A 27588-nucleotide genomic window follows, 5' to 3' on the forward strand; every position below is an offset into this window, starting at 1 on the left:
ACCTCAGATTCATTAAAAGGCAGAAATTAACTTCTGTGAAGATGATAGCCTTTTCTATAGCAGCAGCAAAAAGAAATATCAGCAGGATTGGCATCTGGCCCTGGAAGGAAACATTCTGAGCTTCTGCTAGAGCTTCCAATAGAAGTGTGATGAAGAGGTTTTATAGAATTCCTGGGCTGTCTTTATTTCATATACACTCTAATCCTACCTCTCAGAATTTGGCGATTAAGATAAATAATATAGAAAACATTCTGTCTTGGGTCAAGCTACAGAAAGTTATCCATGAGATATTTGCTTTCTGTGGTTGGCTGAGACAGTCTTCCCCTTCTACTGGGATTTAACCTTAATATGAACTTAATACTCTTTGCTGGGGAGTGTAGACTGATTGCTTCCTAAGAAATTTGACTAGCAACTGGGGAGTCAGAGCCTGAGAGGAAATGCTAATGTGTTATCAGCACTATTACCATCAGCCTGAGGGTGGAAGAATCTGTCTGTTACCTCTGCTATAGCAAGCAGGTGAACTGCTATAGCTGGGGATGTCTCATGTTTGTTTTTGAAAGGTATTTCCATCAAATGTGCATAGCTTACAAAAGCTTCTACCCCAATAACCCTTCTTTCTCATTTCTGGTTCTGATTTTTTCCACTGTGCACTTAGGCAGGAGCTGTTCATAACACTTGCAGACTAAAAGATTCTTCTGCATGTTGCTTACCACCTCTTTTGGATGTAGCGGATCTGTATCAATACTGTTGATCTGAAATTTGATAGCAGTTTTTGTGCATCAAATTTACTTACCAGGACTGATCTTTTAATAGAAGTTTAAAGGGGTTAAAAACAAATGTTGGCACTGAATTACAAACAGTTCCTTTTAGTATACATGAGAAGATCTCTTGAGTGAGATTTTATTTTGGTAGTTTTTCTTAGGAAAGACAAGCTATTGCTGTGGAGGTGGCAGTAAAATCTAAAAGCACCTGAACTGGAAGGGTATGAAAGAATTTTAAAACTCCTGCGGTTAGCTGTAATTTGTTTTTAACAATTTTTTGTGGACATGCTCAGATATCTATAATGATCCTGCAGGAACTAAAAATTGATGTATTGGCAGTGGAAACGTATATTCTCACACAGTTGTATTGATAACTTACTCCATGTCTCCAAACATTGATATCCTTTGGTATGTAACTCCAGCTGGGAGAACACAAGAGCTACTAGAAATGTTTTAGTTAATTTGCATGTGACATCAATAAACAAGTTTACTGTTTTATCAGCTGTGTATTTAAGTAGTCATAAACTGATAAATTTTTTTTTAAATTGACTCTGATAGATTTAAGTTCTCAAAATGAAACTTCACTGTGATTGTTCTTACTTGCTGCTGCTTTTAAGTAGCTAAACTTCAAAAAAGAAAAACCCACCGTGTATATTTTTACAGGATCAAAGAGACACTTCTAAGTTTATTTTCTGAAGGCAGATTGAAAGCATAATGTTCTTTATATGTCCCCTGCAGATCACAGAATAGCAATTTAGTTTTTCTAGTGCCCAGTTGCTAGGTAAAATTAAAACTTTGCTTCCCTAAAGAACTAAATTACCGCTTCTAGCAGCATAATGCAGCTGTATTAGTCGTACCATATTAAATTACAAATGTGTTGAGGTTTGAGAACAGGTTATATTGCCTGCGCTGCCTGTGCAAAACAGTGAAGAGACACCTGATTACTGCTACACAAGCTGGAAGGAGTAAACTTACAGACATGTGCTAAAGCTCTATGTTAGCTTAAGATCTAATTCTAGTATCTCTCAAGGCCTGTATAAAAGTAGATCTTCCAAAAGAAAACTCTTGAAAAGCAGCAAGCAGAGCCTGAGGTGCTGACAGTAATAGTTCCTCATCCTTGTGCTCTAGTCTGGAGTTTGTTCTGTAATTGAGAACTCCCTTAGTATGGCATACTCCAGGCATCTTTAAAAAAAATAAATAATAAAGATGAAAGTCATATACAAAAGGTTGTGTTGTCTGCTCTTGGGATCTGCATAACTGCTGCATTTATGTAGTAACTTCTGCCTTGTACCTGGCAAGGATTTGTAAAAGGGGTGTGTGGGGGGGAAGATTGTTCTATTCTTACAAGGACCTTGAAGACACGAGCTTATTTGGGCTTACCCATGCTTGACACAATTTTTAGGTTGTTTGGTTACATGTTAAGTGGCCTGGAACACTTACCCTGAAAGCTCTGTATTGCAGCTGCTGCATCATGTGCTTCCCTCACAAGTCATCATCAATGTCATTACTGGTCAACTAAATAGGACTGGGACAGGAGCCCCATCACTGGCAATGATCATCTGTGCCATTAAGGGTTAATACAGCCTGACAACTGAAGCCTGGCTCAGCTAGCACACTCACATAATATTTGGGCATGGTTTAGAGTTAAGGTGGATGAGAGCTTAGCTGTGGGAATGCAAGCTGTGCTGTCCATGTTTGCCTTATGACTGGAGAAATAGCCTGTGACTTCTCATAGACTGTGTGGCTGTGGCTGTTGTGTTGGTGGTGTGCTGTGCTCTCCTGGGGGAGAATATTCTGTGACCTAGTAACATGTCTGCCTTTAGAGATGGGCTTAATGCATGAATTAACTCACATGGGGTTAAAGAGATCCCAAGGGTCTGTCTCCTTTTGTTCCACCCTTTGGTTGGCTTTTATGTGTGCCAGGTACTGGAATCCTGATGGCTGCTAGTCGGCACAGGGATATAAGGGCAGGGCTGGATGGGTGTCTGGGTGGAGGAAGATCAAAATAGAGCAGTAAGTTCTGTACTGACACTTTCAGTTGTGGCTCTACTTGGTGAGTTGCAGCTTCAGCACTTGGCTACCTCACACTGCGCAAGTGGACAGGATAGCACTACTGTCCTGAGATGACTTTGAGATGTTTTGAAGATGGATACTGATGAGGAATGCTCTCTGCAGTTCTCTTGCATGCGTCCTCATAAAGCAGAACGCACTAGGATGTGGAGGAATTTTTCTCCAGCCCTTCCATGGTAATTTGATGAAAACTTGGGGGAGGGGCGCCAACTCTCTTGTCACTTCTTTGCTGAATATCTTGTCTCCTCCTTCCATGGAGCTTTGCCAGGTGCTGACCTAATGGTAACACTCCTCTGTGCAAGAGCTTTAAAGCATCAGATGCTCAGGGCAATGGGATGGAAAAGGCAGTAGTAGTTGTGTCCAAAGTCTTGCTTTTGTACCCACAGCAATAGTAAAGCAGTATTTTTTTTTTCTTCAGATTGGGAAGCCTCTTCCTGTAGTTCCCTCACCCTTGATAAGCTTGTGAGCTATTTGTGTAGGAAGCCTGTGGTTTATAGGTCTATAGTGGGATGAGGAATATGTGATTAGAGGGAATCTGGAGGAAGAGGAACATTTGCACGTATACTCCTGCAGGAAGTGGGAAGGGTTTGGGATGAAAGGAACAGATTAGTAATTGCATGTTCTGCTTGCTGCAATGACAGAGTATTTGTACTGTCAGACTGAAGAGTTAAGACCAACATTCAATCTCCACTAGTAAGAATTAGCAAAGAGAAAAATGCAAAGATAGGGCAAGCATATATATCATAGTACTTCCTGGTATGCTTCTCCAGCCTACGCTAATTTTTGCTGCGATTTTGGGTGATATCTGTTTTTAATAATTTTAGATCAGAGTGTCTTCCATCAATTAGACTACTTGCTTTTGGGGTTTATGGAAATACCTACAGCTTCATGTGACAGTGAATTCCTCACCTTAGTTGTGTGTGTGTGTAAAAGTAGCTCTTTTTTGCTTTGCTATCTGCCAGTTTGATTTGGTGCCTCCTCATTCTTCTGTTGTAAGAAAGTGTGAACAGTTATTCTCTATTTTTTTCCTGTGCCACTTCTGACTTTGTAGGCCAGTATTATGTTCCCTCATTGGTCTCTTGTCTGTGTTGAAGGTATAGGTTCTGAATAACTCCTAACGCTGCTCTTTTTGCCAGTAAGCGTAGGGCATTTATAGTTCCTTGTTACAAGGCTGGGCATCTGGTTTCTGAGTGATAATAGTCACTTTGGGATGGCTTTGAGTTGACATTTCCACATACACATGGAATTGCCTTCACTGTTTTGTGTGCATGCAAAAATAGTGCTCTCCTCCTCCGCTCCTTTCAGTACTTACACGTTAACCTATAGTGTGCTGCAAAATACACTGAATTCTGCAGTGACTGCTCTGAAGCCATGGCTGATAAACAACTATGTTAAAATCCTCCAACATAAATTAGAAAACAACTAAAGGTATTCATGGAATGTGAACTAAACTACCTTCTTCAGCTTCTGTTGTGCCTTTCTCTTACAAGGGCAGCTCTGGATTGCTTGATTTGGGGGAGATGTACCTATATGTGGAGATGAGGGGGGAGAGGTGACATTGACTGGGAAGAGGAAAAAGCAGGGATCGGTATTAGAAAGGAGGACTTAAAAACATAGATACTTTGCAGAAATAGCAGTCCAATATGCTTTCTTTCACTGGTACTGTTGCTATAGCACAGCTGTAAAGTAAAACAGAGAAGCAGTTCAGAAAGAAGTTGGTTCAAGACCTGCAGTCTATACGTAAAATTCAACACCAAAAGAATTCCTGGAAGAGCCCCATTCCATTCCTCCTTATTGCCAGGTTTGTTCTCTGCCTCCAACTATCTGGGCAAATACTTAGTAGAATTCAGATGATTTCAACCTCAAAAGCCCCGAAATGTACAGTGACAAGTCTGTAGGAACAGACTCCTCATCCATCTTGCAGAACTAGAAAAATTAAAAATTAGTGGAAAATTAATTAATTAATTTGTTTTTGGATTCGTGGAGGGAAAAAGAGTCTTTTCAAATCTCAAGAAACAAACATTAGTCAGTGGATAGAGTTGTATTTGTAATGATCAGGATAATTAACCATATCACAGAATCTGTCCATCTCCTCAAGCAAGGCCACCTAGAGATGGTTGCCCAGGACCATGTGTGGATGGCGTTAGAGTACCAAAGATGGAGACCACAACCTCACTGGGCAACCTGTGCCAGTGCTCAGTCACACTCACAGTGAAAAGGTGCTTCCTGATGTTCAGAGGGAACCTCCCGTGTTTCAGTTCATGCCCTTTGCCTCTGGTCCTGTGAACCATAATCACTGGATTTGCAAACTGCTGCTTTTGTTTTCCTGACTTAGTTGGAAGAAGTGTTTGAAGAGTTATCAGGGTTGAAGTTGGTGCTTTAGAAACAGTTTGTTTAAATGGGGGTATAACCTTGATTTTATTTTCATTAGTGCTACCCCTGCCTAGTTTTGGAAAAGTGAGAAGATGCACAAAGGATATAACTGGAAAGAATGTTAAAAGAAAATATTACCCTTACTTTTGTCTTTGCTGAAATCGTGTAACAATTTTGGATTGTAAGTTACTTTTTAGAATGGAAGAGCTCTCAAATCTGCATATGAAAATGTAAGACCAAGCCATTCAGTCATATATGAAAAGCTTTCTTCTGAAAAAAAAATTTGTATATCCAATTTGTCTCCTTTTGGTTGATTTCTGACTTGCATTTTTCTCTCAATAGGCACAGGCCTTGTATTTTGTAACTCAACCCGTCTTTTAAGACACAGAGCCTCCAACTGATAAAATGAACAAATTAGACTTTTAATTAAACAGGTATTTCCCCAAATAGCCTTATTTTACCAAGCATCTCACAGGGCAAATAGGCCAGTGGCCAGCTGTGCACTACATGGAATAAACTGCAGACTGCAGTCCTTTCCTGAAGCTAGGTATCCTTGTAACATGCAGGTATGTTAATAACCTGGCGGTCTTACCAAGGAGGCTGAGGGCTAGGAACAGGGTTGGAAAACAACCTGTTGCTGAGTAACCCCAAGAGTGGCTGAATCGAGTTGTGCTGTGGCAGACGTGGCACAGGGGGCTCGTTTCGTGATTATGAGCAGTGACATTTGCTGTATGACTGCAGTGATCTGCCCCTCTCGTGCTGTAGCTGGTGTGTCTCATAGCTCGAGTATAGCCACTTGTACGGCTGAGCCTGAATCTCCAGTGTGCGCGTGCTTGGGACAGGCTAGTGCCACGCAGTCTTTGTAGGCATCATTAAAACTGAAGGTCAGATTCCTCTTGAGTCTCCTAGATTAGGGTATCATTCTACCTAAGTAGCTCAAAAGCAAAAATTAGACTTTTAATCTTATAGCCAAATTAAATTTATTTTTCACTGCTTTATCCGTGCAACTTTGTAGTTGCTCCTGTTACAATCACTGGTTTTACTGTGGATGTGCGTGGGAGGCTCAGGCACCCAGCTGCCGCTTCAGTGGGGCTCTACAGTGGTTACAATTGGATGAGAAGCAGGCAGGAGTTTCATATTCCAGGAAAATTTAGGAATTAACACAGCTTTCATTATGGTGAGAAGTTGCCAAACTTTTGGGCATGTGCAGTGAAACTCCTTGTGTAAATCCCAAGTCACCAGATAAGTGCTTGCAAATGTTCCTGGCAGGGTATTTTTTCGATAGATGTTCTACGTTATTCAAAAAAAAGACCCCAAAAACCTAGTTTTATGATTTCACAAATCTTTTCCTGGTCATACCACTTTTGCCTTTGTCTTAGTGATATTAGGGCTAATAACTGAGCTATATTTAGAGGAACTGCATGTCAGACTCTTTGCTTCCTTCTTTCTGCATAAAATTTCAAAGGATGGAATAGCTGCAACCCTGACTCTGGGTCAGCTGTGATTTTAAATAAGGATGGAAATCCGTTCACTGCATTTATCCTAGTCTTTTTATTGTTTGTACTTCAACTTTATGCAGGAAAAGGAAAGTGTATAAAAAGTTTTCCTTCTAAAAATGGGCCTGAAAGTGAGAATTCTGTTCTCAGCAGTTTGCTACTTGTAGTCAGTCAGATCCACTGACTGAGAATTCTAATGAAACATTTTTCACTGTTTTAGTTGCAGAGAACAAATCCATTGATGAAATTTAGATATTACTCTGGCTCACATCTGTATTGTAAGCACCTCACTGAAACAGGTTCTGTAAATGTCTGGAAATTACATGTTTTGGTGCAGTATTTTCACTGAAAAATGCTCTCCAAATTTGTTATTGAGGCTACTACTCTCATTGCCTGGCTGATGGCTGCTTTTTTGGAGAAAGTTACAGATTTTTGAAGGGTGCAAAATATTCACATTTGAATAAAGTAATTATTAAAAATACCACACAAGTTTTCACAAAAAAATAGCTAAAATGATATTTTTAGAAAGTTTAATTGAAAAAAAAAATTTAGACATGGAGGGAAAGTTTGAGTAAAACTGACTTTTAATGGCACTTTCAAGTTATAAATCAGATGGAATATTTGACAGTGTACAGCTGCCTTGTATTTGTTGCTATTTCAGATTAATCTGTGCAGTGGTTCAGTTTTTAACGAAGTCTTACTGCATCGAGTACTTGAAGAGATGTTTCTTGTGTCGCTGAATACCAGTTGTATGTTTCACGTGCTTACACAGCAGCATGTATTTGTTGACGTGTCGTGATCTAACTCCGTAATTGTCTGTGCTTGCTCCACTGTGCAGGTTTAAGTATTTTTAAAAGACTGGAGATACACTCAAGGTGTTTGGCTGGGCTCAGCCGCAGCAGTAGCTGGCCAGCTTGCCGCTGAGCTGCCTTTGAGGAAGTGAGTAATACCGTGTGTGCCTTCCTGCCTTCGTTTCGCTGCTTTTATCTGGAGTTACAGGTCTGGCAGAGCTGAGGAGGTTGGTTTCCAAGTTTCTCGTGCGCGGTGTGCAAGGGAGACGTGTTAGGAACTGGAACTCAGGAGCGTGCCACGAGGGTCCCAAGCAGGGGACCTGCATCTGACAGCGCTGCGGCGTTAGAGCCACCTTCCGCCGGGGCCAGCCCGAGAAAGTTAAATCACAAACGAACGGACGCTCGAAGGGTGGCTGTGGGGCAAAGGCCTCCTTTCTCCGCGCACGCTGTGGAATTTCGGCGGAGCTCCGTGACACCCCAGACCCTGCTGCTGCTGCCAACTCCTCCTCGTCCCGCCGACCACCGCCCGAGCGCGCTTAGCGCCACCGCTTTAGCTGATCCACCGCTTCAGCCGCCCCTGACAGGGCGGGGGGGGGACACGGGACGGGGACGGGACCTCCCTTTGGAAAAGGCGGGTCGGGCGGTGGCCGGTGTGGAGAGCCCACCCTGGGGGAGAGAGCCCCGGGCGCCCCTCAGGGGAGGGCGTCAGGCGCCTCCCGAGCGGGAGCGCGGCTGCGGCAGGAGCGGAGCGCTGCCGGGCTCCCGGCTGGCCGGCAGCCACACAAAGCGCCGCTCTCCCCTCCCTTTGTCTGCGTGGCTTTGTCTCCTCCGTTCCCCCCCGCCGGGGGCCGGGACTCCCCGCCTCCGGCCGCGCCGGTCCCCTTTGTGCCACCTGCGCGCCGTGGGAACGGCAGCTCGCCCAATCGCCGCCCGGCCCGGCCCGGCCGCTTCGCCAAGCGCCGTTTTTCGCGTGGCGGCCGTACAGGTGCAGGGGAGGCGCCGGGGCGGTCGGGCGCGCCCCGCAACGCGCCGTCCCCCCGCGGGGATCGTCCCGCCGCCGCCACCACCTCCCCTCTCGGCGGCGCGCAGCCTGCGCGTGCGCGAGGGCTGCGCGCCCCTGCTGGCTGACGCTCCACCCGGGCTGGGAGGGAGAGGGCGGCGCGCGCCGCTCCGCATGGAACGCAGAGCGCTTTGAGGGGGGGGGGGGGGGGGGGTTGGGGGGACGGAGGGGAGGGCAGGAGACCGGGCGCGCGCGCGCGCGGGCAGCCCGGCGGGCGGGGCGAGGCGATAACCCTTGCGGAGCTGCCTGGGAGACCCCGGGTTTGGGGCTGCGCCAGCGCGCGCGGCGCCTCCTCCTCTCTCTTCCCCCCCACCCCCCCGCCCCCCCCCGAGCCGAGTGGAAGGGGCTGGGGTTGGTGCCAGCAGCGGCGTGAGCGCTCGAGCGGCCGCCATTTTACGCCAGCTCCAGCACACTGTCCGGACACACCGAGGGAGCGGAGAAGGGGGGCAGCTCCTCAGCACGCCGAGCCGCCAGCCGCGCCCCGAGCCCCTTCGCACGGCGTTTCACCCCCGCAGCGACAGGTCAGGCGCTGGGCGCCGGCGGGCAGGCCGACCGGCCGGCTGGCGGGCTCGGGCTCCTGCTCGCCGCGGCTCGGAGCGGCGGCAGCCGCTCGCGGAGCGGGGTGGAAGCGGGCTGGGGCAGGGCCGGGCCGGGCCGGGGGGCAGAGGGGGGGTCGAGGCAGCGGAGGGGAGCCGGCGGGCGGGGCGGGAGGCGCACGCTGGGGCCCTGCAGCGCTGTCGGGCCGGGGCCCGGCTGCCAGGCGCTGCGCGATGGGTGGAGGAGCTGGCTGCCTTCGTGGCCGCTGCTGTCGGGCGGGGGGCGGCCGGGCTGGGCCGGTGCCCGCGCACTAGGCCCGGCAGCTGGCCGGCGCTGGGGAAGCGGCGGCCGCCGGGGGGACCCGGGCCGTCCCCGCGCGGGGCGCATGGCTCTCGCCTCATTGTCCTGCCGGCTCCACCGCTCCATTCATTGCCCGTGAGGGGCTGGGCTGGGCCGGGGGGAGCCGCTCCGCAGCAGGGCGAGCCGCCACCTCGATGCCCGGCGTGTGCGTGGGGAGGGGGGTTGCTCGTGTCTGGCGTGCCCCTGGTCACGTCCTGAGGCGGTGGGCGGCGGGCAGCGGCGTTCCCCGGCCGGGAGACGGGGCTGGCGGCGGGCCCCTGCATTGTTTCGGGGAGAAGTGTGGCTGGGGGGGTGGCGGCGGGGCCGGGAGGCGCCGCGAGCTGCCGGCCGAGTGGTGAAATCGGGCCTGGGGTGTTGCAACCGCTCTCCAGGGGGAATAGGGAGAGAGGTGGGGAAGGGCTGGGGTTTGGGGTGGGGGGGAGCCGCTCCTCCTGCGGGAGTGTGGCGGGGAGGGGGGGAAGTCGGTCACTGGAGGAAGTTGTAGGACATCTGAACGCGCAGAGCACGTGTTTCCATCGGGCTCATGGCGGCTGCCGCTGCCGCCGCCACCGTGGGTGGGTGCGGACTGGGAAGAGCGCTTTGTTCCTTTCGCTTGCCCGGCCGACACCGGAGTGGAGGCGGGAAGGGATCCCGGCCGCGCCTGGGGCCTGGAGAGGCGGCTCGCTCCGGGGGGCAGCGAGTTTGCAACGAGAGGTGGCGGCGGCAGCGGGTGTCAGTGACGGTATCGCGGTAGCGGCGGCTGCATGTGGCAGGTTTGCTCTTCCTCCCACCCCCGCCATTGGCTTCTTGCTCCGTTTCTAACTTGTTTAGAGCCTCTTAGGGAGTGTGTTAGAGAGACAGAGAGAGGGAGGTGAGTCAGAGTGTCTGGCTGGGTTGTGTAAAACCTGCAGTGAAAGCTACCCCACCCCCGCTAGGCAGTGGTGTTAGGGATTTTCCTTTGTGTTAGTGCTTCTTTTGAGGAATTTTGTGCGTCTTCCAAAGCCAGAAAGTATCAGGGAAGTGGTCTACGATTTATTTTATTTTTCCTTCAAGAATAGGGCAATCGGTTGCATGTGCTGTCACTTGAATTGTTCTACTTGAAGATCTTTTTTAGCTTAATTATGATGCTTATTGCATTTGAACAGATATCTGGAAACATGGCTACTGAACATGTTAATGGGAATGGTACTGAAGAGCCTATGGATACTTCTGCTGCAGTTACCCATTCTGAGCATTTCCAGACATTGCTTGATGCTGGTTTACCACAGAAAGTTGCTGAAAAACTAGACGAAATTTACGTTGCAGGTAAGATGTAAAACTTGCAAAACCACACTTACAATATTTTATTGGATTTTGCTGTCTTTGGGCTAAAATAGCAACTTTTTGTGGTTTCCAAAAGTATGGGAACTGCAGCCTTGCCAAAATCTGTTGATGTTTTCCATTCAGTGCTTTAATTTGTTGTAGTATTTTTCAGTGAAAAGTTGGGCCAGGCCACTTGGGCTGGGGGGTGGGAAGGAGGAGAAGTATGCAGGTGACCATAGCAACAGCTGGAATAGGCAACAGATGATTTTTAGGAAGCAATGTAGTCTTTGTGCATTTTTTTTTTATGGTAGTTGTAGGTAACTGTAAGTAATTGAAGCCTTGGTATTCATCATCTTATGAAAATGATACTTAGTGACATAGTATTTGGCTTCATGGATGCGAAGGTTATTGTACTGGTTCTCTCAGACATGGTAATAGCTAGCATTTTTGAAGCTTGATTTTTGGATTGCGGTGGTCACTTTTAGTGCTGCAGTTTATTTGTCTTTATAGTCTTCTCAAAATGTACCAAGGTACCATCGCTAGGCAAGCTAAGTCAGGTTTTGAGAGATCCTTCTGAATTCAGCTTCACGATATTGAAAATAAAGTTGGCCTGTGTAACCTCTGGGTTTCACAGAAGTCAAATGAATGCATATATGCAACAACTGTTACTCTGAATCTTAACTTTTTTGGACACTTCTTGATTTAAAAAAAAGGGTTAAATACTCTCAAATATTTATCTTTAAGAGGACTAAGTCATTTTTTAGGTATAGTAACTACGTTAATCAGTGATTGATTTAGGGGTCACTGAAACGTGTTAGATGTGTTAAATGTGGTTAAACAAAGATTGCTGCCCAAATATAATTAGTATTTTTTTCTTTTCTCTAGGGCTAGTTGCACATAGTGATCTAGATGAAAGAGCTATTGAAGCTTTAAAGGAATTTAATGAAGAAGGTGCATTGGCAGTGCTTCAGCAGTTTAAAGACAGTGATCTCTCACATGTTCAGGTAATGTTAAGCCATTTGGAATATAAGTGTTGAGGGATAAACTGCTAGTTGACTGGCAAGAGGTTTGGTGTAGTCTGTTTAGTGATCCATATGTGATACGTGAAACGAGCATTGTAGTATTTGAAGGTAAAATCAGATTGTCATGTTTTCAGAACTGAAGATTAATGTGTCTTTTGCAGAACAAAAGTGCCTTTTTATGTGGAGTCATGAAGACATACAGGCAGAGGGAAAAACAGGGGACCAAGGTGGCAGATTCTAGTAAAGGACCAGATGAGGCAAAAATAAAGGTATGTGCCCGCAAGATAAAACTTATGCGGTGTGCCTGTGGTTTTTCCAAGCTGTTGTAAGACACCTTAATTCTTTTGGAACCGTGCTTTTCAAAAAGGGTATTTTAGGTTATTTGTCATTATTGAAAGCTGTCACATTTTAATCTTGCACTTCTTCAAGAGGATAGTTAATATACTGTTGACTACTGGAGTTAAAGGTATATAAAAGTGAAAAAGGTTTGACAGTTTGCTTTATGTCTGAGACAGTATTTCACAGTTAAAAGTTTGCGGAACCTTGTCAGCGTAGATCTTTTCATTCAGAATGCATAACTTCAGCTACTGCTGGTTGGTTTTTTTTTCTTTTTTTTTTTTTTTTTTTCCTTCAGTTCAGGTTGAAAGCAGCTCCACAGTAGGGAGGGGTTACCATGTGTCTGAAAAACCAGGTTGTAGTGGATTTAGCCAGCTTCTTATGACTTAATCACTGTTCTCATAAACTGTACCACAAGCTGTCTTAGTAATGGACACATTATTTCTTGGACTGAGTCTTCTGCTAACAAGAGACTCCTGTATCAAGAGTTAGGCATACTATGATTTATTTAAAATTCCATGATTAGCAACTTTACCAAAGCTTAAGGAAAGGAAAACCACCTAAGCATGCTCAGTTGATGTCTTAAAAAGCAAGAGAATCAGCTTTAAATTTTTGTGTGTAAAGTGCAAATGAATGTATTTTATACTATAAGTAACTCTGTAGCGTGTGAAATCAGGAAAATCTTTTTTCTCCTGGCATCCCTCCTCTTTTCAGGCTGGGTTGCTGTTAATCATAAATTTAAAAAAAAAAAAAAATTGTCACTACCACATAGAACACAGTGATATAAGGACTTTGTTAGCTAACTTAAAGTAGCATAGCTTTTACTGCTGATGGCTACAGCCTTTAAAATAACTTTCCAGTTTGCCAGTTGTGAAATTACTAACTCTTGATTATAATTAGGCTTGTTTAATATGCTGTTTCTTTGTATGTAAAGTTGACTTGTCTTTGTACAAAATTATTAAGAAAGACTAATTTCAGAGGAGTTTCTAATACATTCGCATACTGAGTGTCATCTAACATTTTAAATTGGTGGTATATCTGTAACTGTATGAAATGATTCTAGTGAGGATCAGTTGTGCTGGGATGCTGTATGGGCCCACAAGGAATTTGAAAGGGGGCGCCAAGGGAGGATGGGAGAAGGGAAGCAGTACTACCACTTCAGTGGCTGGGTATCTGAAGCGGTCTGTGCAGTGTTCCAGGGGTGTAAGCACTTAAACATGTGTTCTTTAACTTCACACTTATGAGTAATCTTATTAAGTGAAGGGAACTCCTGTGCATAAATGTTTGCAGGATTGGACATGCCAAAACAAGAAGTGGCTGAGACTGAGATCTTTCTAATTAAAGGGAAGCTCGCTGTTCTATTACTTGGCCTTTTTTTTCTTTTTGTATGAAAATGAAGGAATTGGGAAAACTATGTGAATCTTAATTTTCTAGCAGTGTTCCTTTACCTGGCAGTTGTAATAATTCTTTTGCAAGTTTCTTGTTGAAGTAGTAGCAGTAGGCTTGTTTGCCTGTGGCAGTTTCAGAACAGTACATATTAAGAGGAATTATAAGCCTGTCTGTTTCAATGAAGTACATCCAAACTAGCTCAATTTGTATATGATCTTAAAATTTTAAGTTTCTTACTTGAAGGCACTCTTGGAGAGAACCGGCTACACTCTTGATGTGACTACTGGACAGAGAAAGTATGGTGGACCTCCTCCAGAGTCTGTGTATTCAGGACAGCAACCTTCTGTTGGTACAGAGGTGAGAAGGAGGACATGGTTGTGTAGATGTATTCTTATTCACTGGAAGTATTTTTTAATAAACAACACTCTGCATGTCTGTTGTAGATCTTTGTGGGCAAGATTCCAAGAGACTTGTTTGAAGATGAACTTGTTCCATTATTTGAGAAAGCTGGCCCTATATGGGATCTCCGCTTGATGATGGATCCACTAACCGGTCTAAATAGAGGATATGCTTTTGTCACTTTTTGTACTAAAGAGGCAGCTCAGGAAGCTGTTAAACTGGTAAGTTTTCTTACTTGGTGATTTTGTTTTTTGTTTTTAAGAACAATCTCTGGCTTGTCAACAGTTGTCCTGATCCGAACACTTAAATTCTTAAGATGAAACTTTAATTGTTAGATCACTTCATATGTGTCCACTAGGTGTTTTGAAACATTTCCACGTTGTGTATAAATTTTTACTGGCTGTATTAGGGACAGGAAAAAAAAAAAGCTGATGGACTGCTGTTTGGTCCATAGGTGAGCCTTTGTTATTAAGAAAAGTTGTATTGTGGTGACTTCTGAGCTGTCTGCATCTGGATGAGTTGTGGAGAGAAGTGGTGTTTGGGTTGCTGGGGTACAAGGGGAGCGTTGGTCAGGTTGTTTGTGACTTCTGATTTGCCTGTGCACCAGCAGGGGGCCCCGGGCTGGAAAATGCTTTTAAAGTCACAGAGTTTCACAAGGTACTTCAGATGGCAAATCATCACTCTTGAGTGTTAAGGTCTGTTCTGTTTGCTGCAACTGACTGGAAGAAGTCACAAATCCTGCCAGGCTGAAAAACATTTCTTCTGTTTTGCACAGAGGTGTGAAATAGTTTGATATAAGAAATAGGCTACTCTAATAATTTTTCCAGGTTTTATGTATGAAGTATCCATCACTAAAAAAGAGTAGGGAAAGAAATACCACCCTGATTCTCGCACTGTTCCTTTGTTTTCCTAGTTAAGTTGAACTTGAACTTTCTGAACTAGTTACTGCTACGCTGATATGGCCAAGATCAGTGACCCTCAGGAGCGCTAACCTTACTCATTCCGAGGTGTACTGATACTGTATTAATATGCTAGGGTTAAAATCCCTTGTTTTGTAATAAGGTACATCTTAAAACCGTTAAGGTACCCTGTTGACATATTAATAGTGGAAGTCAGTTGGTGGAGACAAATCAAACTGAAGATGGGAATGTGTTTTGAAAAAGAGTAGAAATGGCTACGAAAGTGGAAGTACAAAAATATCTAGTATATGCTGTTTAGTTTTTTAAATAAGAACGGTTTGTGTTCCTGTGCGCAATCCAGATATACTGAGGATAACTGTGTATACCTCTTCATACTTTGATTGTCAACCTAGCTATTTATATGGTGTGTGAATTCTTAGGAGTGATGCACATGACTTGGCAAAACAGTGAATCAAATCAAACGTGCTCTCAGAGGCACCCAGTAAAGGAACAAAAAGGAATTATTCTTCCCTTAGCTGGATTTTGCTTAAAGGCAGCACATTCTGAAAAGTCATTCAGGTTGTGTTATCCTAAAAGTAACATCAGATCCCAGCCTCAGCCTTCCACTAAATGATACGAGGGAAGGAGGTACTTGGTGTCCCTTTATATCTGATCTGTGATGGGCAAGAAAAAAAAGCGTTCTGTTGTGTTTTTCAGTTAAATAACAACTGAGCGTAATAGTTGAAAAGTGTTGAGTTGGATGGGGCAGTTTTTCAGCCTTCATGATCACCTCTTTGAGGGCAGGGTTAGTTTTAACTTGGATCCTGTGCATTTGTCAGCTTTTGAATGGTTCCAGTCATAGTTGGCTGGCTAGTTTGGTGTATTACAAGTTTCCCAAGTTGTCTGAGTGATTTGCAGGGGTACTAGCAAAATACGACTATAGAGCTCAGTCAAAAATTGTAGATCTACCACTTGTATTGGTTACACATGCATGGGAGAGGCTGATGAAAGACCTCTTAGAAATGCTGAACCCTTGGTGCTAGCCATTTTAATATCCTAATATTTTAACTGGTGGTGTTCTTTTTGATACTACCTGTAATCTTCTGATGTATATTCAACTTATTTTCCAGCTGTCTGAACTCCGTGGGATAGGGGTGGTTCTGTTATTTCCCATATTCTTCCCAGAGGCTGGTTTTATTTTTTGTTTTCCCATTCAGGACTCTCTGAAGTATAGCAAAACTGAGAATAAAAATATCTGCATTGTCTGTAGGTTTCCAAGTAATGAAAGACAGCTATGAGGTTTTGTGAATACCAAATCTGCAGCAGAGAATAAACTGACCTGTCTTCAGGCTTTTGCAGTTGGTGTAGCATATTTTGCATACAATTCTTATTTGTGTGGCTGTTGTAATAATCCACAGTATTTATAACAACTTAATGTAAAACTGAACTAAATGTTTGGATAAACTTGATGTTGACTTACCCTATTCATTAACCAGAAGGAATCTTGAAACTTAAAAGGTTGAAGCCTTGATTTTGTTTATGCATTTGTAAGCCACTTCAAAAAGGGGAGAATTCTCTAAATTGTGTTTGGAATACTTTTGGGACTGTGCTTGAGACAAATACAGAGTAATGCTATGGCCTGATACTGAGAAAGCTTACAGATATGAACAGTAGTTAATTTTGTTCAGTAGTTAATCCAGTGTGGTTAACCCTCACTGGTTAAGTAGAAGTGTCATCTCAAATGTTCACACCAGCACTATCAGAAGTCTGATGTTGTATTTTGTTTTTTTTAACCCCAGGCATTTTTTTTCCCTGTTAACATGCTTGTGTTCACGTTCTGTTTTATGCTGTTTGAGTTAAGAATTATAACTCCAGTTCTGTTTTGTACACAGGTTCAGTTCTCCCTCCTATTTCATATGAAATTTTAAATTTCAGTTTTTCCAAAGATTTCTGAGTGATTCAGTAAGACTGTAGACATGTACAGGATAAATACTTGTGGGAAGCTTGCAGGAAAACATACTGAAAACTGTAGTAGCATACAGTGTGTTTTTGACTATAGCAAGTGTAAGCTTGATCAAAGTGCAGGTACACGTGAGTTATGCAAATATGCCCCTTAAGCAGTTTGCTGGCTATGCATAGCGGTGCAACTTGCCATTTGCTACTGGAAATAAACTAAAATTGCTGGTGAAAGTTTAAGTGGACAAAATGACAAGACAGACCTTAGGCATATTTTGACCCGTTTGTGAGATCTTGCAGATCTTAGTTTAAAAAAAAAAATAAAAAATAAAAAATTGTCTAGAGCGTAGTAATATCTCTGTTACTAACTTCAGGCATTGATTCAGTGGTGACAGGAGGTGCAAGCAGTATGCTGACATAGCTAGTTTGGTAGCCTGACTGTTTTGGCACTTTACCCAGATCATGATTTCGGCCTGTTCATGTCTAATCTGAGTTTACAGATGGTATACAAACTATTTACCAAAAACCCAATAACTTTATATTCAAGAGCACCTGATTCAAGACTGCTTGTGTTAAAAGAGTGGAAAGTAGTAGTTAATGTAGTATGAAAAATCTGTTAGAAACTACTGTCAATGTAGAATTGCAGTATGGTAGAATATTTTCATTTTTAAGTTATGAAATATTACTTTCTTGCCATGAGTTGTAGAAGAGGCTCTTTTTGGATTAAATGTGTAGCCCAACTTTCATCTTGGACTTTAAAAGGAACAGTCAGATAATATCTTCTATTATCCGTGTAGAGTATTTCAGTTGGAAGGGACCTGGAACGACCATGTGGTGACTGCTTCAGGGCTGACCAAAAGTTAAAGAATGTCATGAAGGGCATTGTCCAAACGCCTCTTAAACACTGATAGGCTGGGGGCATCCACCACCTCTTCAGGAAGCCTGTTCCAGTGTTTGACCATGCTCTTGGTAAAGAAATGTTCCCTAGTGTACACTTAAGTTAATGAAGAATGAGTTGGTGTCTTGTTTCCAGACTGATAAACTGTCAGCTTGTTTAAAGGAGTTTCTTTAAAGGATTTGTTTTGAGCTACTGTAATCTATTAGTCTCTTCATTAATGTGCATGTCTGTTTATTAGTGATCATAATATATATACAGTCTTCCTATGCACCTGTTTTCTACTTTAAAAATCAGCTATTATACTACCACATGGGCAACAGATGTGGAGATAGAAGTCTTTTACTACATCCTACTATATTTTGAGACATAACTAGTTTGGAAGATGCCACTCAGGATCCTTTTCACATATACAGTTGTCCTTTTAGCTCACATTTGGTGCAGTTGTCTAGCTTTGAAAATTTTCAGTGATGTAGTTTTTGTTTGCACAAGATAAATATAAATAAACAAACATCTTTGCCCTGATTTTAGTGCACAAAGCAAGAAGGGGTGTGGGAGAACTTGGTTATGTGGAAGGTTTGCCACTAAACTCAAAATAACTCATGAAATAAATAGCTAGATTAAATGTTGGAAAGTTATCCTGCTACTTGTCGATAAGATGTTGACCACAAAATACATTTTCCTAGCTAAAGAACTGTCTGTTGCAGGGCTTCCAGTTGGAAAGGGGTTGATGTACCACCAGTTGACCTCCCTGCTGCTTATTTGGATGATGCATGTCTGTGTCTGCATCTCAGTGAAAGGCATTTTTTGTCAACAGATGTCTACAGTAATACTTTTTTTTTTTTCCTCCTTAAACTGCTGACTTGTTCAGGGTGTCTTCTAAACAGTGTTATGGGAGAAACATTTGAACAGAAGTCTTAGATTTCAAGTCAGTAGAAGGTTGTTCTTGCTGTTTACGATGATATATGTGTAATCTATGTGCTTTGGAAAGTATTTGCCAATAGCTCTTGCACATGGTGAGGAGAAGATCTGATCCTGGCTCTCTTTCTTTTATTAACTATGGAACTTTAGAAGGGAATATGACTTGAATTGTAACTCCTGTCTTGTATTATACACAAATCAAGAATTCATAGGTACAATCTATAGAGGTACTTGCATTTTTTTTTTTTTTCTGCACTGTTGTGAAGGGAGAAGCATTGACCTTGATGATTTGGACATAAGATTTACCTTTCATGGTTCTACATGAAAAAGTCTCTAAAGAAACATGTATTAAGAAAGAACCTTGAACAAGAAGGGAAGAATAATTGTTGGCTGAAATTGTGGAGATACCTTGGAGAACATGGGTATACTTCAGAACAGTTGAATATGCGTTCTAAGAATGTTAAACTCCAAAGAATTTAATATATTACTCAATGCTATGTTTGCTAAAGTAAAATATTTGGTATGCTGCTGTTGGAGGAGAGTGAAAATTGTCTGTAACTGATGATTGTCCATTTATTTTTCTTTCAGTACAATAACCATGAAATTCGCTCTGGAAAACACATTGGTGTATGCATCTCTGTTGCCAATAATAGGCTTTTTGTTGGTTCTATTCCTAAGAGTAAAACCAAGGAGCAAATTGTTGAAGAATTTAGCAAAGTAACAGGTGAGTCAATAACTATGTTTTGTAGAGCTGGAAAGGATGTCAAACATGATCAGTAATGAACTGTCTTTGCCATCTTTTGGCTTACTGTTGAATGGTGATGAATCCAAAAAAAGACCACCAGCATTTGTCTCAACTTTTAGATGTTGGTTTGTTTTTTTTTTTTTTAACTGTTGTGCTGAGGGATGAAATATTTGTGATTAGGTGAGATGTGTGGTTCCAATAAGCGTGTAATGTTTAAAAAAGCCATTCTAAGAAGGATATGGTTTAATTATTTCGATACTAATGGATGTTTTAAAACTTTTCAAGGCAAAACTAGAGAACGTACCTAGTTCTGTGCTTCAGAATTCTTAGTGATTTGATAAGGATCTCTTTTTAATAACAACATATAAACTGGCAAAGGTAACATTTGATGGCTTTATCTGTTACTGAATTACGTACTTTAGGTTCCTTGGAGCAGCACTGAAGCTTCTTAGATGTCTTAAAATCATGCAAGTTTGATCTCTTGTTTAGACATCCATGGAAAAAATGCATGCTAAGTGATGTGGCTTAGGTATTTGAGAGGAGAACTGACAAAGCACAACTTGTGGCTGCCTTTATCTCTTCTCCATACAGTTAGAGGAAAAGTACTCTTCCATAGCTACTAAGCTTTCTTCACTTAATAAAAATGGAACCTAAGTCGGATAGTCTAATGTCTTTGAAAACATTGATCTTAAAGGTAGGGAAATTTTATTATGTGCATGGTCTCAACAGTTCAGTGTGTTCATGCTTTTTTTGGAACCACTTGTCAGATGCATACTTACCAGAAAAATAATCCCTACTTTATAATACAAATTCATGGATTGAAGCCATAACAAACAAATATTGTGCTTAATTTCAGAGGGTCTTACAGATGTCATATTGTATCATCAACCTGATGACAAGAAAAAGAACCGAGGTTTCTGTTTCCTTGAATATGAAGATCACAAAACTGCTGCTCAGGCCAGACGTAGGTTAATGAGTGGCAAAGTGAAAGTCTGGGGAAATGTTGTTACAGTTGAATGGGCTGACCCTATAGAAGACCCAGATCCTGAAGTCATGGCAAAGGTAATAAAGCTATAACGGAACTATAATACATTTAAAGTGCCTTGTTCCAGAGTAGGTACTTCCTGACAGTAGCCTAAGTTTAAATAGTATCTTTCAGCCTTCTTGACAGAGATGTTGTAGGTGAAATGATACAAAATACGAAAACACTCTAGAATTGATATGAATTTAAAAACTCTATTGACTGATGCTATTTTGTGCTCCCAAAACTGCATGTTGAATGTAATTCTTGTAAAAAATGACATGTAGGTCTCTGATATGTAATTTCTCATCTGGAAGTGGTGGTGGTGACTCCAAAAATTAAAATGGCTTTGTAGCTTAATGTTTGCAGAGACAGAAATCTAGATACGATCACAGAAACAAGCCTTAATTCTTTTTTAACCCTGGAACTTTGTTTTATCGCTTCAGAATTGGAACATGTCAGTAAGATGCACAAATCTAGTTTTGAAGATGCCTTCAGCAGTTACTTCTGAGAAGTTAGGCAGTTAGTTTGTATTTGGAATTCTGTATCTTTAATTTGGGGGGAGTTAATTCCTTAAAATACTAAGACTAGTAATATTTTGGATTTCGAATATTTCAGTGAAATTGAGGTCTGGACTGTTAACATTTTGAAATACATAGTAGCGGTTGTTTTATGTATGTGTGTGATATTTTGCCAGAAACGAATTGTCTGAATTCTTTTTTTTCCCGTCAGATAATGCCCAACCCTGTCTTTTTCAGTTATGTTGTGTAGCTGAGTTGTTTAATGGAAACTCCTAGCTAGCCCATATCCTTATCTCTTTCTCTTTGCTTGCTTTTCGTCTGTGCTTTTACTCTCATCTGAGGCACGTCACTTGCTGGAGTCCTACTTTGATGGACCTAGTAAGATAGCTTGGCTGGGATCTCCTCTTTGGTGAGCCATAAGGGAAAAAGGGTTGGGCTGGGGGCTCATTTTAGGGATAAAGCTGCTTTTGTAACACGGGTATTACAGAAGCTTTTGGACTACCCTGTCTGCAGACTTTTGTTTTTCTTGCCCAGCATCATAGGCTATCAGCAGTGGGGAAGAGTCTTGAAAGTAAAATTTGTCGGAGGTGGCACTTCCTAAATGTGGTGGCACTTCCTAAATGTGGTGGCACTTCCTAAATGTGGTGGCACTTCCTAAATGTGGTGGCACTTCCTAAATGTGGTGGCACTTCCTAAATGTGGTGGCACTTCCTAAATGTGGTGGCACTTCCATTTGTTCAGCTTCTTGGCTCAAAAGAGAAGAGACCTAATCCAGCAAACTGTTATAAATGAGCAGGAACTTCTGCTGACATGACTGAGTAGATGAGCAGGAAAGTGATAGGGGACATAATCGGGTATCTTTCCTAAGTAAGTTCACAGATGCAGGAAGTGAAAGGCTAAAGAAACTAAAGCTTGTTAGTGGTTTGCCCCGTTTAATACACAGTTTTTTGAATGTATTAATGCCTTGTATTGTTTTACATTTGAAATGGGCGTGAAAAGGGAAGAAACATAAATATGAAAAATGTACGGAAAATCAACTTGTATACTTCTAGTCCCAAAGATAGGGCATGGAGCTTGGGTTGAAGAATGTATGGAAAAGTGAGACTATGAGAATGCTGAAAAAGTAGAGAACGTCTAGCTTGTGTCTGAAGGCAGAAGTTGACATAAGCATTGGTGTCTGACCTTTCTCGCTAGTGATGTCCTTTAGTTTATCCTTGTAACAAGGAAAGTCTCTCCTCCAGTCTTTCTTGCCTGGTTACTGTGCATTTGGAGAAACTCTGACCACATCTGGCACTTTGGGAAGTGTTAAAGTTACTCTATATTGTTTATTGCTGTCTTTCTCCTGAGCGAAAGAGCAGCTGAGCTGCTGCTGCAAGTCAGTAATCTCCTAGATGTGAGCTGCATGTTGACTGTTGTTGCTTCTGAGTACTGTCAGTCGGGAGCAAAGGGAGAGAACTGACCCTTATCATCTTACACATTCCTGTGGTAGAACGCTCTGGAGGAAACACCGTGAGTAGGAGTAGGTTGCTTTTATTGGAATAATCATCTAATCAGTGGTTTTCTTGTCAAGACTACTAGCAATGCAAGTCCGTAAGAGCAAACTGTGAGGAAAACAAATTCACCTTTGTAGCCAGAAGGTGAACAGCGTTGTTCTAAACAGCTCGCAGAGGCAGCATGTCATTTAATCAATACTTAAACACCTTCTAATTTAAATTTCTGAATGTTTGCTCAAGCCTTTTTTCCTTTCTCTTCCAGACTTTTGCTTAAATGTTGTGGAGAGTACTGTATGGATGCATATTTAAAGTTTAAATGGGCTGTTACCTTAAATGTGAAGTACCTTGAACGTGACGAGGCAGAAAGCTAGATTCTGAAGCTAGAATTATGTGCTACAGGAGATCAGTGCTTGTACTGACAGGTCAGAGTATAATTGGTTAAGTAATTGATTTCTGGTCCAAAGTAACTTTTTTCCAACTTCCAGTAGCTGTCTTGATAGCTTAATTTCTCCTAGGTGTTATTTTGATGCCTCTTACACCTGTAGTGCAGGTAAATTTCTTAATGTTTTGCTTGATTTCTGTAGTATGGCTGAGGCTACAGAGGATGTTCTGGAGTGGCAAGTTGTCTTATGCTTGTGACCCTGGTGGGTTACAGAACAGGAGACAGGGCTAGTAGCTCCTGACGAATGCATTAATGAAGTCCAAAGTATTTGTGCTGTAGGTAAGAGAAGTTAAAGGATCAGATCCCAGAAGTTTTGGGATAGCCTAATCTTAAGTAGTTTCAAAAGCGAGTTCTGCCTTTATGACAAAATGCTACTGCTGGGTATACTGCTTATTAGGTGTGTATTTATGAATCTTTGATGTTACAATCTATAAGCCTTAATGAAGAGGACTCCTTTTTTTTTTCCCCTCTTTAGATAGCTTAAATGAAGTAAAAATAGGTTCATCTTCTCTCAACCTATGCTTTAACCTGCCTCCTGGCTTTGACATCTTCTTTGACTGGTTCAGCTATGCTTTTAACCTGTAATATGACCAAAAGTGTTAAAAAATGTCAGCTGTTAGAGATTAATAGATTTTTCTACACTGGAAAAAAATTTAAATTAGTTGGTGTTTAGATCTTTTAAAAGTGTTTTATTAGTCAGTGCATCTTGTAACAAAAAAAGTGATGATTTCTGAAGTTTTTAATCATGTCTGATGCTATGTCACACTGAGGTTGCACTAGTGAGGACAGTTTACTAAAAATGGGTGTTACATATGGATTACAAGAAATAAAGGTTGCTCTTGCCATCAAGGCATGTAGGAGAAGCTTAACACAGGGTAGGAAGCAGCTCTCCTCTTGGAGCTGACTATGACACTTGTCTCCCAAGAATCAGCAAGAGTGACTATTGCCAAAGACTAGAGTTGATACACTGGGTTGGACTTATGATCTGTAGTATCCCTTCTTCCAAACTCTGCATCCGATCCTAGTTCCACTAGCGGTGACACTAAGATTGATGGCAGCCTGTCCTGTTTATTTGTAACTTAATTACAGAGTAACTCTTATAAAAAGGGTGTCTGGGTTTACTGAGTTCCTATATGTGGTGGGAGTAGAGATTACAGCTCTGCTTCAAAACTTGAAGCATGCTTTCTTTGGTCCCTTCATACTGTGTGTTACTTGTGTTGACCTTCAGGGTTAGGAGCAGAGGTCAGTGCTGCGAAGTACAATGTTCCCTTATTTTTTGTCACCAGCTTCTTTGAAACCGCTAGTAATGGAGAGGGTGTGAACAGAAGTTGCAGGTGTTTGCAGCTGATGTGCAGCTGCATTGTAGGAAGGTAAGACTGTGAGAGTTCTTTGGCAGTAGGAGGTAACTAGACTGTCAGAGCACAGTGGCAGTGTATGGGACTCTACCCAACAAGTCAAAGAGACTTGTAAAGGGTGAGAACTCACGGATGACATCATGTAAATGTGGTAATGTACACTCACTTGGCGCAACCTCAGTGTGGCTGCAAGGATGAGTCTTTTAATACTAACGGGTGTATGGATTCCTGGTGTCCAGTGTACGTTGTCTGCTATATTAAATAAGTCTAGTTTAAGCCTTTGTCAGACTGCTCTGTATTTTCTTTTATCATAAGCAGTTGGTGGTTGATGAAACTTTACAGTGATGATTTGGTCACTGCCAGGCAGTTAACAGGGCATACGTCGATGGTTGAAAGATAACCAACCAACCACTCTGCTCTTCCAAGCTGCATAGCAGTCTGTGTGTAACTTAAGAGCCATATTGCATGCTTTAGAGAGCTGGGGGAGGGAGCGGCCTTTCAGAATTACTTGGAGGTGGCTGTTCCTCAAGGGAAGGACACAGTTTGGCTTGTGAGAAAGTCCAAGGGTGACTTGGCAGTGTCAGCATTAGTATCCCCTTCTGTCTGCGTTCTGTATTCTTTGGCTTCAGGTCACTGAGTGTTCCTCAGGCGATTACAGTCCTGATGCACTAGGTATTTGGTGTAGCTGTAGCATGGGAGGTGCAAGTCAAGCAGTCTGAGAGCTGCAGGCCTATCACCTCTGACCTAGATACTACAGTGATGACTGTTCTGCAAATGCAAATACCTGAGCAAAAACCTGTCTAAACAGTGAAATGTTTTGATAAGTTAATTATTTTGTGTGTAACCAATCCTGGCTGCTTTCTTTCAAGTTTGAAGGTATTCAGAGTTTAAAATTCCTGCTGCTAGTATTCTTTGAAACATTAGCACAAATTGGATTGATTTTCAGGATACTAATACTTATGTAATCATGTTTGGAAACAGATTTAGTATTTCTGTCAGGGAATTTTGGAGGTCCTCATGCTGTATGAATATATAAATATACAGATGTATATAAAGTGAATGTAGTGGTGTTTTCAGTACTGCCAACAGCAGTGACTTGCAAAACTTCATTTTGTAGTTTTGGAATTAGATCATACTTCATACTTCTAAGTCTTCCTTTTTTTTTTCTTTTTTTTTTTTTAGGTAAAAGTTTTGTTTGTACGCAATCTTGCCAATACTGTAACAGAGGAGATACTAGAAAAGGCCTTCAGTCAATTTGGAAAGCTAGAGCGAGTGAAGAAGCTAAAAGACTATGCTTTCATTCATTTTGATGAACGGGATGGTGCTGTAAAGGTAAGTGAAGGGAACTGTAACTGTGTGTCTCTGTATGTGTAAGGAGTGACTAAACATAACATTTAGAAGCTGTATACTTTTAACTTGAGAAACAGCTCTGTCTGGAGAAATGGTTACAGATTGTCACTGATAACTTTGTCCTTTTTGGGCGTCTCCTAGGAAGATGCAGTTGCTAGCTTGAAAAGTGGATCTTTTCAAGATGCATCTATACTAAATAATTCTGCAGATGAGTCTGTAACATAATACTTTGTGTTATCATTTCAAACTGAAGTGCTAAGAAGTTGAATGACTTCTCATGAAATTATTGATAGAATCTAAAGCAGTTTCTCTAGAGCAGGTAATAAAAACTTAGGTAATCTTTTTATTTTCCAGGAGCAGAATTACTTCCTTTTAGGGTGTGGAATAAGCACCTTTTTCTTTTTGGTGAGAGGTGCTGGACAATTGTCATTCCTGGATTTTGTTAGCCTGGTCTTGGTGTTTTTAGCCATGTCACCTGTCATTAGGAAAGTGTAATTCCTCTCCTGCCTATAGTGTATCTGTTTTTTTTTATGTTCTGTGGGAGGATGCAGGATACAAGGGGATCCAGTTTTTCTTACTCATCCAGATGCCTTAAAGCAGATGCTTAGGAAGGTGATGGAAAGATTCTTTTCATAGGTTACATACCCCATCACGGCTTAGCTATGTAGAGTCCCTAAAAGTGGTAGAATCTTTAGGCTTCCTCTGCTTGAATTTAGCTTGTAGCAGTTATTGTGACCCATGGGAATTGTACATGTGTGTGTTGGTGGGGTTTTTGGTTTGTTTATTTTTGGTTGGTTGGTTTTTGTTGGCATTTTGTTTTGGGATTCTTTTGTGGTCAGAGTGAGACTGTTAAATTCTAATTTTTGGCTTCTGGTTTAAAAAGAAAGTTACATTAATAACAAGTAAATTAAAGGAATAAAAACATATACTGATCTGTAGCTTTATTAGTGTTTGCATGTGTGTGCTGATGTTAGAATTTATTCCCATATTGCAAAAGACGTACTTTCAGAGGACAGTTCTGTCACCTTATAAATTGAAACAGCTTGCAAAGATTGAAGCCTGTTTACAGTTTTGAGTGGAAGATTTCTAAACTGATACATGCAGTCCTGGGTTTGAGAGCCAAGTTAAGAGGAAAAGTGTAACTCTGGAACCCATGATACTATGCTGTTTGAGTATTAAAAAATTTTTTTTTTTAGTTTCATATTGTTGTTTTTAGCTCTGGATAACAACTTTTATAATGCATACTCTGTAAGATAGAATAAAATTAATAACTTCAAATATGCTTAGAAGTATATTTAAAGTCTGGTTAATTCCTTCAGGCAATGGAAGAAATGAATGGCAAAGATTTAGAGGGAGAAAACATTGAAATTGTTTTTGCTAAGCCACCAGATCAAAAAAGGAAAGAACGGAAAGCTCAGAGACAAGCGGCTAAAAATCAGATGTAAGTGTAAATGCATGCACATATGTTGTATTGCTTCTGAAAGACATGTACAGTCCTACAGAACTAGAACTTCTGGGTATTTCAGTAGGTATGCTATAGCGTATACAGGTTTTCTGGCTTCTTTGAAAACGTTGGATGATTCCTTCAGGTTGTTTGCATTTTACTTAAGATCTCATAGTGGTGTTGGTGAGAATTCAGGTACTTTTCTGCTCTGCTCATTGAGTGTGAGAGCACCGGAGGAAACATTTGAAGGTCATGAAATGTACACACTTCTCACTTTTTATTCTAAACTTTCGTGTGCTTCTGCATTCATGTCGTGTGGATGAACTTAGCAACATGTGCTCCTTTCATCAGGCTTAGCAGTACTGATACAGGCCCCCGTTTAGTAAAGTACCCACTGAAAGGATGATTCTAACACACTTTTTTGCCAATTCCAGAAGGTAGATCTGCTCATGAAGCTTAGAAACTCATACTAACAGAGATCTTGCACTAATAAAAGCTGAACATGACAAAAAAAAAAGACATTTCTTGCCAGTGTGTTCTGCTTAATGTTCGCATGTGTTTTTCTTCTTGGATATCTTTTAGCTTTCCTAAACATCTTCCCTCCCCCACCTTATTTCCAAAAATAACTTCTGCTAGTGCTGCTGTGCAGCATCCAAGAAGATGGAATAGTG

General features: G+C 42.0%; 1 protein-coding gene across 5 annotated transcripts in view; it reads left to right on the forward strand.

Annotated features, from left to right (window-relative positions):
* Nucleotides 1-9020: 9020 nt before the first annotated feature.
* SYNCRIP (synaptotagmin binding cytoplasmic RNA interacting protein) overlaps nucleotides 9021-27588 on the forward strand; it is a 23712-nt gene continuing 5144 nt past the window's right edge. For 4 of the 5 annotated variants that reach the window (XM_086482470.1, XM_086482471.1, XM_086482472.1 and 1 more), the window contains exons 1-10: nucleotides 9021-9072; nucleotides 10573-10732; nucleotides 11615-11733; nucleotides 11913-12020; nucleotides 13720-13833; nucleotides 13920-14096; nucleotides 19135-19270; nucleotides 20148-20353; nucleotides 25306-25455; nucleotides 26793-26914. In XM_086482470.1, the coding sequence (XP_086338596.1) occupies nucleotides 10585-10732; nucleotides 11615-11733; nucleotides 11913-12020; nucleotides 13720-13833; nucleotides 13920-14096; nucleotides 19135-19270; nucleotides 20148-20353; nucleotides 25306-25455; nucleotides 26793-26914 (1280 nt within the window). In that variant the 5' untranslated portion in view covers nucleotides 9021-9072; nucleotides 10573-10584. Of the gene's footprint in view, nucleotides 9073-10191; nucleotides 10201-10572; nucleotides 10733-11614; nucleotides 11734-11912; nucleotides 12021-13719; nucleotides 13834-13919; nucleotides 14097-19134; nucleotides 19271-20147; nucleotides 20354-25305; nucleotides 25456-26792; nucleotides 26915-27588 lie in introns of those variants that run through there. The other variant, XM_086482468.1, reaches the window with a different exon arrangement.

The sequence above is a fragment of the Leptosomus discolor genome, chromosome 2 (assembly GCF_034619465.1).
Source record: "Leptosomus discolor isolate bLepDis1 chromosome 2, bLepDis1.hap2, whole genome shotgun sequence".
NCBI classification, from domain to species: domain Eukaryota; kingdom Metazoa; phylum Chordata; class Aves; order Leptosomiformes; family Leptosomidae; genus Leptosomus; species Leptosomus discolor.